General features: G+C 40.1%; 1 protein-coding gene and 1 pseudogene across 1 annotated transcript; both read left to right on the top strand.

Moving 5' to 3' along the window:
• Positions 1 to 978: 978 nt before the first annotated feature.
• Positions 979 to 3473, top strand: LOC137954986 (probable methyltransferase PMT24). Its single transcript, XM_068801876.1, has 4 exons — positions 979 to 1335; positions 1908 to 2862; positions 3157 to 3287; positions 3411 to 3473. Exons 1-4 carry the CDS (start codon positions 979 to 981, stop codon positions 3471 to 3473), a joined length of 1506 nt encoding a protein of 501 aa, XP_068657977.1.
• Positions 3474 to 3509: 36 nt separating this feature from the next.
• Positions 3510 to 4319, top strand: LOC137954985 (pyrophosphate-energized vacuolar membrane proton pump 1-like; annotated as a pseudogene).
• Positions 4320 to 12489: the final 8170 nt, after the last annotated feature.

Here is a 12489-nt window from a genome sequence, read left to right as displayed (position 1 = left end):
AACTCTTCCTGGCACATATATTAACTTGATGTGAAAAAGGCCTTTCTGAATGGGGACATCAAAGAAGAAATTTATATGCAACAACCTGGGTATGTGGTTGAGGGGGAGTCCGTATGTTGACTAAATAAATCTTTGTATGGTCTAAAACAGTCCTTCGTGCATGGTTTGAGAAATTTAGTCAAGCTCTCATACGGATTTGGAGATCACTCAGCTTTTATTAAAAATACACCTAGAGGAAAGGTAATTATGGCAATATATGTTGATGATATCGTTTTAACGGGTAGTGATTCTGAGGCCATCCAGGAAACAAAAGAAAAAATATGTGCTAAATTCAAGACAAAAGATCTTGGACTACTCAAATATTTTCTGGGTATTGAAGTATTACAATCCAGACATAGGATTGTGCTATCCCAAAGGAAGTATGTTATGCACACAATAACATTATTATTTAATTATTTTTCTTTAATTTACTTTATTTATTTCAGTTTTAGGCCACATGGGTATTTTTGGAATATTTTATTTATAGGGGTATTTTTGTAATATTTTATCTTAAACCCTAACAGGGTAAACCCTATTTAAGAGGTAAGAGTAATGAGAAAAGACAAGCATTGAAGTATTAAGAATTAGGTTAAATATAGCGTAGAGGCTTAGAGTTCTCCTCAACGAGCTCTAGGGTTACCAAGCTTCCCTTAGGCTTGATCTTTTGTTTTTGTCTTCCCCATGTCTTCCTACTATCCCTACGGTAATGCTTGGAATACCCGTAACCCGTGGCAGACCCCAAATCCTCCCAAAGAATCCTTGTGTCAGATCCACGACCGTAACAACTGGTATCAGAGCAGGAACACAATGGGTTATTCATTGTCCCCTGAAGAATGGATTGTTCTGGACAAGGTGCGCGATTCAATGGAAAAGGTTTGCGATTCAATGGAAAAAATATGCAAAGGATTGGGAGAAGTGAAAGAATAATTGTAGGAGGGAATGCGTAGAACTTCTATTGAAATTTCTGCGCTGAAGAGGGATATCGATGTTGCAAAAAAGAAGAAGGTCATACGACCTCAAATCTCCAATTACGAAATACACACTGAGACAGTCGATCGAGAAGCTGTCTCGAATCGAAAAACAGATGACTTGCAAGACGCTAGTTTACCAGTTGAAATCCTAGCCGAAGTCCCTGCAGAAGAGGCAGACGCAGTTTTAGACGAGCAAAAAGGCCATGCCTCAGAAACTTTCAAAATTTTCGTGCAGGGAAATCCAAAGCCACATAACGGGGATCAAGATTTGGGGCATTCGGCAGGGTTTTCTGCCAAAACATTATCGGTAGTGGACGATACTGGGGTGATCCCAAATCCTACTACGGGGCCTCAAAAATCTCGCCTGGAAATCCGAAATCGGAGGGGTATGCGGCCATAATCTCATCGGTAAAGGCTGCTTTGGGTTCGACCTCACAAAATCCATTATCACGGCCAACAAAAGGTTTTCCAAAATAGCAGACGGACGCATTTTGGTCTGACTCTGTCTCGATGAATCAGTTCGACCATCCCTCCTCTGTTTCAGAAACTCCCCAAGCGGCGAAGCCCCAAAGGGCTGCCTTTGGCCACTGGACATGGAGGAGGCTCCGTCGGCGCCATCGGAAACAAATCGGATGGGGTGTGACTTCTAGCCCCCACTTCGCACTCGCAATCCACCTCTCGACAGAACAGAGGGAACCCAATTTCCAAATTGGGTGGGGTAAGTTTCAACAACGTAATTTTTGCATTCAATTTTGCGGTAAGATGAAAAAATTCGTGCAGTTGTGTGATGTCTCTGCAATCCAAGAGAAACTTTTTTTGGGGATTCTGGGTAGGAAAATAAAAATTGAATGGAGGTTGTTTTATTTTTCTGTTGCTGTGAACCTCAACATGTCTCAGAAATGTTTTTTGGGGGGATTTTGTTTTTCTGTTGATGAGCACAGTACCTGTGCCTTCGTGAGTTGTCAAATTGAAGTTACCCAGGCTCAAGGAACTGAAATAGCAAACAATTCTGGTGGAGGCAACCCAGAGAATTTGACAAAGGATGAATGTCAAAAAGAGGTGTTTCCTGATGCAGCACAGTCTGAGATTCTAAATGAAACTAGTACCCAGAATGGGTCTTTTTCAACTCAAGCTACAGAGTCAAATAATGAAAAAGAGATTCAAGAAGATTCAAAATCCAGGGATGAACAAGCCTCATTTGGTTACAGTTGGAAGCTCTGCAATGGTACTACAGGAACTGATTACATCCCTTGTTTGGACAATGAGGAAGCCATCCTTAATTTGTGGAGTACCAAGCTTTATGACCATAGGGAGAGACACTACCCTGAGGAAGGATCTACTTGTCCTATCCCTCTTCCTGAAGGATACAAGCGGCCCATCTCTTGGCCTGACAGCAGGACCAAGATTTGGAACCACAATGTTCCGCATACCAAGCTTGCAGTGGTAAAAGGACACCAACATTGGGTGAAAGTTACTGGCGAGTACCTTACGTTCCCTGGTGGTGGAACACAGTTTAAGCATGGTGCTCTGCATTATATTGATTTCGTTCAAGAGACACTTCCTGACATTGCATGGGGGAAACGAAGTCGTGTTGTATGGGACGTTGGCTGTGGGGTTGCCAGCTTTGGTGGTTATCTCTTTGATGGAGATGTTATTACTATGTCCTTTGCTCCCAAGGATGAACATGAAGCTCAAGTTCAATTTGCACTTGAAAGAGGCATTCCGGCTTTATTTGCTGCTCGGGCACTGTTAGTGGATAAGTTTCATTTCAGTGGGAGTGAAGCATATGGGAAGGGAGCCATCGTGGTTCAAAATGGAGATACAAAATTTTTGGGTGTAGTACAGATGCCTGGTTGGTTGTATAATTATGTTATTAGTTTTGTTTGCACAAAAGGTTGTCATTATGCACTACAAGTGAGAACACAGAAATTGGAATCCTCTTTTACCTCTCATTTTCCATTGTTGTCCATGAGTTAGATGTTGGCTAGAAATTCTGTTGGAATTTCTGGCGTGAGTTGGAGGGAGCTGAATGCCATTGATAGTGGGATCAACGACATTGTTCCTTTTCTGTTTGAGAAAGGGCTTAATTATCACAGAGGGTGTGTGTTAATAGACATTTTTTTGGGTTTTCTGGAATTGGTCTCAGAGGCTATAGCTGATGAGAAGCTGATTGAAGTGCTTTCTGAGTTGGGTATAATTACTTCGTGCAAGATTATGCGGGCTCCAAGTAGCATATTGGTGGAGAAAATATCATCGGCTGAGTGGAGGGAACTAATTGTAGGAGAGAGGGTCCCATGATTCACAAAAGGAGAAATCAGATTAATTAAGGGCTTGCTGGATTTTGTCGGTATCAATCAGTATACTTCAACTTCTATTTATGATTCTGGATCGACATATCAGGCAGTAAGAGATTGCAATGCTGGTTTTGCTTATGAACGCGATGGAGTGCCAATTGGTCCTTGAGAAAATATAGTGTGGCTCTACATCTTCCCATGGGGAATGTATAAAACAGTCAAGTACGTAAAGGAGCATTTCAATAACCCAACAGTCTTCTTATCTGAAAATGGTATTGAACCTTGTTTGAAAAAGCAGCTCATCATTTCCGCTGCTCTCATGTCTGTTGGTATTGCTATTGTTAGCTGGATTGGCTTGCCATGGTCCTTTACAATCTATAATTTTGGAGCCCAGAAGGTTGTGAAGAACTGGGAGTTGTTCCTCTGTGTTGCTGTTGGTCTGTGGGCTGGACTTGTCATTGGGCTTGTAACTGAATACTACACCAGTAATGCTTACAACCCTGTGCAAGATGTTGCTGATTCCTGCAGGACAGGAGCTGCCACAAATGTGATCTTTGGGCTGGCTTTGGGATATAAGTATGTCATTATTCCCATTTTTGCAATTGCAGTAAGCATTTTTGTCCGTTTTAGTCTTGCTACTATGTATGGTTTTTAGTGGCTGCTCTTGGGATGCTGAGCACCATCATATGGACCCATGAGTGACAATGCCAGAGGTAATGCTGAGATGGCGGGCATGAGCAACAGAATACGTGAGAGACCCGACACCCTTGTTACTGCTGGAAACACTACTGCTGCTATTGGAAAGGGCTCTGCGATTGGTTCAGCCGCCCTGGTGTCTTTAGCTCTTTTTGGTGCTTTTGTGACCCGGGCTGCAATTTCAACAGTGGATGTTGTGACACCTAAAGTCTTCATTGGGTTGATTGTGGGTGTAATGCGGGCAGAGGGTAGGCAATGCCATCCGGGACTGAGGGCAGGCAGAGATGCTGCTTGGGGTGAACCCAATATTCGGCTATAAAAAAAATTAATTTTTTTTTCTAGAGGGAATTGTCTAGTTTTGGGCATCCGGTGGGCAGACATAGCTATCGCGGATGCTAATGGGGACTAGGTGGAGACGTCGGCATATAGACCCTACTTTCGAGCTTGAGGACAAGCTCATTCTTCCACGGGGTGTAATGTTATGCACACAATAACATTATTATTTTAATTATTTTTTTTTAATTTACTTTATTTATTTCAGTTTTAGGCCTTAGGGGTATTTGTGGAATATTTTATTTATAGGGGTATTTTTGGAATATTTTGTTTATAGGGGTATTTTTGTAATATTTTATCTTAAACCCTAACAGGGTGAACCCTATTTAAGGGGTAAGAGTAATGAGAAAAGACAAGCATTGAAGTATTAAGAATTAGGTCAAATCTAGCGTAGAGAGGCTTAGAGTTCTCCTCAACGAGCTCTAGGGTTATCAAGCTTCCCTTAGGCTTGATCTTTCATTTTTGTCTTCCCCATGTCTTCCTACTATCCCTATAGTAATGCTTGGAATACCTGTAACCCGTGGCGGACCCCAGATCCTCCCAAAGAATCCTTGTGTCAGATCTGGGACTGTAACAAAGTATGCCCTAGATCTACTGGAGGAGATAGGAATGCTGGGATGCAAACTAGCAAACACTCCTATGGATTCAAATACAATACAGGAGAAGATGTAGATATCAGAAAGTATTAGAGACTAGTGGGAAGACTTATTTATGTATGTGTAACAAGGCCAGATATATCATATGCAGTAAGTGTGGTGAATCAATACATGCACAAACCACAACTTAGTCATTGGCAAGCACTTGAAAGGATATTACGATATCTGAAAGGAGCTTCAGGAAGAGGGCTTCTCTATAAAAATCATTGTCACTTCAACATCGAAGGATTCTCAGATGCAGATTGGGCCGGATCCCCGGATGACAAGAAATCTACTTCGGGATTTTGTACGATGGTTGCAAGGAATTTGGTTACATGGAGAAGCAAGAAGCAAAATGTAGTAGTACTGTCCAATGCTGAAGTAAAATACAGAGCCATGGCACACACTGTTACTGAACTCCTATGGATAAGATCTCTTCTCACTGAATTGGGATTCTACAAAGATGTTCTGATGGATCTATATTATGATAATCAAGCAACTATACACATTACATCGAATTGAGTCTTTGTTATGGTCCCTAGCCATGGATCTAGTAACTCGGTGAGGTACCAATGAATCCAGCACTGTCTGAGGGTTCTAGATCACGTAACTATGAAAATAACTCTCTTTTCTTCTCTCTTCTTCGTTATACTTGAAAAGGAGTTTCCTTTTCTCAATTATAGGTATAAACAAGGGATCAAGGGACTGTTAAATAGCCCACACATAAAACCTCCCTTTTAGGATTCACATCAAGATACAGGGTTTCCCTAATATACCAATACTGATCATGCACGTGAAAGAATAAAATTATAACCTTTCTCTACTCGAAAAGGAGTGTAGGATTACCTCTTTGACGTAAACACCAGTCCAACAACCTGAAGGTCTCCTTCTTGCAGCAAGACTCCCTGTAACCCTTTCCCTCTTTTTGATTTCCAAGAAAGAGGTAGGGTTCCTATTCTTGCTCAGGAAAGAGAGTAACTCTCGTCTCTTCTCTTTCGATCACACCAAATCTCCACCAATGTAACTCCAAGAACAATGCACGTCAAGGACCCAAAGATAGGAACTCAACAAGGGATCTCTCTACTCTAAATTACTCTAATTTCAGACTTGCTTTATTTCTCTTTCTTTAACCCTTAAATAGGGTATTTCAAGTCATGATAGTTTAGGGCTATCAATCCCAACTATACCCCTACGTCCAAACTTATTACATAATCAATGAAAATTTAACTAAAAGCAACATAAAGAATGAAAGTTAAATTAGATGACTCGGTGAGTCATTGTCTCCTCCTCTGAGTGACTCGGTGTGCTACTGAGTCCATAACAGTCTTCTATGAAAGAAAAAAGCATATTGAAGTGGACTGCCATTTTATACGAGAAAAGTTCCAAGTGGGTCTTTTATCTCTAAAGCATATATCATCACAAAGTCAATTTGCAGATATTCTCACCGAGCTGGTCAGTCATAAGATTATGTCTACCATCTATAGAAAGTTGGGCATCTACGATATTTTCTCACCCCCAGCTTGAGGGGGAGTGTTACAATGTGGGACCTACCATGAAGACGTGGGATGCCAAGAAGAGTCCTCATCCAAGCTAGCATGAGTTAAGAAGATAAGAAACACAAGCTGAAATGAGTTAGAAGACTTGAAGATCAAATGGGACCCACAAAGATACCACGAGCTGGAATCTTATCAATATGAGCTGGAAGATCACGTGGGACCCACAAGAATAAGACCCCAAGCTCACTTCCTCCCTTATTTTCACATTTTTGAAAAAGATTTAGAGTTCAACTTATATTAGAACTCTATTAGATTGTGTTATCCTTTCAAGGTAGACTTATGTTAGAGAGTTAGAGTTGGAATGTAATTAGGAGATTTAAAGGTTAATTGTATAAGGACTCTATCACTTCCTCTACTATAAATAGAGGTGTTGTAATTCGGAATTAATCAATTTCTACAATTTTCTCTTGAGTAAATCTCTCTCTTTGCTTGGTGCACACCTTGTTCCTCTTCTCTTCTTCTCTTTTCCCGAGAGCCTTCTTCCCCTTTTCTCCTTTTTTTCTTTCTCTCTTCTGTTGCTTGGAATATTGGAAAAGGGATCTTGTTGATTTTCAGGACTCCATGAATTTAGCGCATGGAGAAAAAGGGCAAGAAACCCATTGGGAGAAAACTGGAGAAAGAAGGGTTATGGAATTTGATTGTTCCTTACCCTCCCCTGAAGCTCTATTTATAGATTTATGAAACTACTATATTACTATAATACCCCTGAACATAGGGTTTAGGGTTTAGGATTTTAACCCTGGAACTTTAACATAATTACATCAATACCATCTCTATGAGATGACCCTTTATTTATCATCCTGCCATCAATGTATGTGGGCCTATGGGCCTTCTCCTTGATCTATGGGCCTTGAGCCCGTCTTCTATTTCTCTTGGATGCATGGGTCTTCCTTGGTCTTATGGCCTTGGGCCCATATTCTAATACACTTTGATATGTATGCCTTCCTTGATCGTGTGGGCTTGGGCCCTGTCTTCCAACATTCCCCCTCAAGCTGGGGGTGAGAGAAAGGCATGAACTCTCAGCTTGCTGCAAATGATGTATAAAATCTTTCTTGTATAATATGCCTTCATCTTCCAACACTCCCCCTCACGCTGGTGCTCTCATTTATGAGGCCCAGCTGGTATAATATCATTGAGAGTAAATCACTCCTAGCCACGAAGACATTGCTCTGAACTATCCACCTCCACTACCGTGTCCCTCCACAGGACAACGACTCTCAAGTGGTAGAGTAAAATATGATATTAATGGGGGAAGTAACATAAATATAACAATAAGTTCCTCTGTCATGGACTTCCAACCACAAAAAATTGATATTTTTTATGGGGATGAAGTTCCTCCGTCATGGACTTCCAACCAAAAATATTTTGATATTTTTGACGGGGATGAAGTTCCTCTGTCATGGACACCCAACCAAGAAAATTTGATATTTTTGAAGAGGTTGACAATAAATATAATAATAATTTTCTCCGTCATGGATTCCCAACAAAAAAAAATTGATATTTTTGAAGGGGTTGACAATAAATATAACAATAAGTTCCTCCGTCATGGACTCCAACCATATTTTTTTTTTATATTTTTGACTGGGTTGACATTAAATAATGGTATGAGGTTACCTCTTCTTCAATAATACCGTCTCATCAAAAGAGACACAATAGTAGCAGCTTAAATGGGTTTGGATTGGACCCACTTAACACAACCCAAAATAATTCTTGTAAAATAACCCATAAAATAGTCCAATGCACATATCTAGACCAAATAATATGATGACCAAGGAATAATCTATCAATTCTTCAAAAAATATTAATCTAGCCCGAAAAAAAATTTACCGAGTAACGCTGAAATCTTTCGCATGCATTCCGAGGCAAAAATTAAGTGGCCCGAGTCAGGTTGACCCAGATCTGAGTTGGTATGGGTTGACTCGGTCTGGAACAAAAGAGTGGTTGGCTGAGTTAACTCAGCACTGGCTTGACTCGGGCGTGCTGAGTTGACTCGGGTGAGTCCGGGTTGCTCAGAATGCGCTGAACCTGGCTTTACTACATTTCCTAAGTTAGGAAAAGTTTAATTTTTAAATAGTAACTTTGTCTTCCTCCCTGCTTCCGGCGGAAGCATCGCATGGAAGAAACTCGGGAGGAAAGTTTCCATTCCTCTTCTTCCCTGACATAGAGCTAGCGCTGAGCAGAAATGGGACAGCAGCAAGAGACTTCCCAAAATAAATCAATCCAGAAGATTAATTTTCAAAAAATCTGCAGAGGAGCTTTCCAGATAATTCTTTTCGAAGATAGCCTAGCAGTAGAAGGAACTCGAATGATTTTCCGTGATGTTCTGCCAACCAACAAAATGGCAGCAGTTGAAAAATAGAAAAATTCAATAGAGACTCTTCCTGATTGATCCCCGTAATGTTTCCAAATGGCAGACTCAGACAACGAATCGGGGGGACAAAATAATAGCAACGCTAATAGTGAGTTCTCACCGAGGGGGCAGGATAGGTTCCTTCTGATCACTAACATGAGTTGGATCATGAAGAAGGTGCTGTCGATGAACGCGAAGATATCCAAGAACGCCAAGGATACGGTGTAGGAGTGTGTCTCGGAGTTCATTAGTGTCATCACTGGGAAGGCTACCGAAGAAAGCCAATAGAGAAAGCAGTCCCAACTAGGAAACATAACTCGAAGAGATAGAGCTGTATCTTTCCAAGTAAATTGAGGATACCAGAGAGTAAAACCAGTAAAGGAAGGGCTAACGAAGATATGACAAAGCCGATTATTTTCCAAACAAGATTTATGGATTGATGGCAGATCAATAGAGACCATATACCAGCCTTTCAAACCGATGATAAACTCATGTCAGTAGCAGAGACGGCCGGATCCAACAACGACCAAAGATATGCAAGACAAAAATAATAACTAGCAAGAAGAGAAGAAGACAAAAAAAAGTAAGGAACTAGTAATTGCTCACGAAGAGAGTCGCAATAGAAAAAAAAGGATCAAACATAAAAAAAACAAATATCAACTATGGAAAAAAACACAACATAGAATGAACCTGAAAAACCATAGCAGGAGTACTGAAAATCAAACCTCTAATACCATGTTGATTTTCAGGACTCCGTGAATTTAACTCATGGAGAAAAAGAGAAATAAATCCATTGAGAGAAAATTGAAGTAAGAAGGGTTATGGAATTGATTGTTCCTTACCCTCCCCTTAAAGCTCTATTTATAGATTTATTAAACTACTATATTATAATAATACCCCTGAACTTAGGGATTAGGGTGTAGGGTTTTGTGGAATTTAGGATCTCATGAGATGAACTTTAGGTCAACAAGGAAGAAGAAGAAGAAGAGAGAAGGAGAGGAGAAGAAGAAGGACATGGAAGGAGAGAGTTTACATCAAAGTGAGAATGAGGGTTGAACGAATTTGTGGAAAGAGAGGAGAGTGCTTCAATGCTCTACCTCTTAGCCAATGCCTTTATTTATAGTCTTTACAATGCCCTTAGGGCTACAACTTGTTGAAATAAAAGACATAAAAAGAACACATATTTACACCTCTGTGCCATCTTTAAGTGAAGTATCATAATTCACACATGTGCAACTCCTTTGACGTGTGAGTTTCTTGCCTTGAGCTTGTGGGCTTGAGCCCATCTTCCAACACTTCGCCTCAATTTGGAGGAGAAAAGACATAATAAATACTCAGCCTGCCATATATAAATGATAGGATTTTAGATGTAACGGGTTTAGTAAGAATATCGGCTACTTGCTCTTGAGATGACACATGTTTGAGAGAGATTATTCCTGCTTGAAACTTCTCCCGTATAAAATGACAATCCACCTCAATATGTTTAGTTCTTTCATGAAAAACTGGATTTGAAGTAATACGAATGGCTGCTTGATTATCACAATGTAGACCCATGGACTCTTTTTTTATAAAAACCTAGTTTGGTAAGAAGGGTCCTAACCCATAAAAGTTCACTAAGGGTATGGGCCGTAGCTATGTATTCGGCTTCGGTGCTAGATCTTGCAACCACATTTTGCTTCTTACTTTTCCATGTAACCAAGTTTCCTCCAACCAGAGTACAATATCCTGATGTAGATTTTCTATCATTAGGTGATCCAACCCAATCTGCATCTGAGAAGCCTTCTATATTGAAGTACCCATGTTTTTTATACATCAATCCTCTTCCTGGAGCTCCTTTTAGGTAACATAATATTCTCTCTAAAGCCTGCCAGTGGGTAATTTGTGGTTTGTGCATGAATTGACTCACCACACTTACAACATATGATATGTCTGGCCTAGTTACCGTGAGATAAATCAGTTTTCCCACAAGTCTTTGATATTTGCCAATATCAATATCTTCTTCAATTGTGGCACATAATTTTACATTTGTATCCATAGGTGTGTCAACTAGTCTACAACCCTTCAGTCATGTTTCTTCAAGGAGATCCAAGACATATTTCCTTTGAGATAATATTATCCCATGTTTGGATTGAAGAACTTCTATACCCAAAAAATATTTAAGCATACCAAAGTCTTTAGTCTTGAATTCCTGACATATCATATTCTTCACCTCTTGTATGCTCAAAGCATCATCACCGGTTAAGATAATATCATCCACATATACGGCCAATAATATTTTTTCTTTGACCGCATCTTTATAATATACGGAATGATCAAGCGAGCACCGATGAAAACCAAACAGTAGAAGTGTTTGACTAAATTTATCAAATCACACCCAAGGGGACTGCTTAAGCCCATATAAAGATTTTTTTAACCGACATACTGACTCCCCCTCAACCACATAACCTGGTGGTTGGACCATATAAATTTTCTCACTTATACCACCATTTAAAAAAGCATTTTTAATATCCAATTGTTAGACGGGCCATGAAGAGTTAGCAGCATTAGACAAGATGATGCATACCGAATTCAATTTTGCAACAGGAGCAAAGGTCTCCTCATAATCTATCCATTAGCACTGTGTATAGCCCTTAGCAATGAGTCGAGCTTTAAGATGAGCAACCGATCCATCTGGATTATGTTTTACCAAAAAAAAACCATCTACAACCAACCAACATTTTACCTTTCGGGAGTGATGTTAAGGACCAGGTTTGATTTTCGTTTAAGGCGTGCATTTCTTCATCCATAGCCGCCTTCCATCTTGGATGCCTCAGAGCCTTGTGATACGACTGTGGAATTGAAGTACAAGAAAGAGACGCAAGGAACTGAAAACACTCGGAAGACAAGCGATGGTGAGACATAAAATTTGAGATAGGATACGAAGTAGTACAAGAACGACGTTCCTTTCTTAAAGCAATAGGACGAGTATCAAATTCAAGCCCATACATAGGAGGAGAAGGACTTACATTTGGTGGATCCGACAACTCCACAGGTGAAGATACCGCCAGTGCATCAGGGGATGGGTTAACTTCAAGATTAAAAGGCACAAGCGGAAAAGGACTAGTATAAGGACAAGTCCATCCTGGAGGAGCATCATGGGAGGAGTAGAAGGAGGTGTCTTCAAAGAAAGTCATATCCCTAGAGATAAACATCCTCAGTAGGGTAGCATTGTAACAGACATAACCTTTCTGGGTGCGAGAGTACCCCAAAAAAATGCACCTCATAGACCAAGGATCAAATTTATTTTTATGAACATGAACAAAACACGTACATCCAAACACTTTCAAAGGAAGAGAAAAAGGATCTTCACCATTAAATAACATAGAGTAAGGAGTTTTATGATGAAGGACTGATGAAGGTAACCTATTAATAAGAAAGCATGTTGTAAATATAGCATAAGACCAATAGAAATTGGGTACCTTCATGGAGTAGAGGAGGCCCCGAGTAACTTCAAGAGGATGACGATTCTTTCTTTCTGCAACACCATTTTGTTGAGGTGTATAGGCACATGATGTTTGATGAATAAGCCCATTACTCTCACAAAATGATTTGAATTCATGAGACATGTATTCCTTA

This window comes from Aristolochia californica, unplaced genomic scaffold, assembly GCF_029961685.1.
Source record: "Aristolochia californica isolate CCGP_79_NKW_82.1479 unplaced genomic scaffold, dmAriCali1.0.hap1 SCAF_2, whole genome shotgun sequence".
Taxonomy (NCBI): Eukaryota; Viridiplantae; Streptophyta; class Magnoliopsida; order Piperales; family Aristolochiaceae; genus Aristolochia; species Aristolochia californica.
This window is presented reverse-complemented; position numbering and strand designations above follow the sequence as displayed.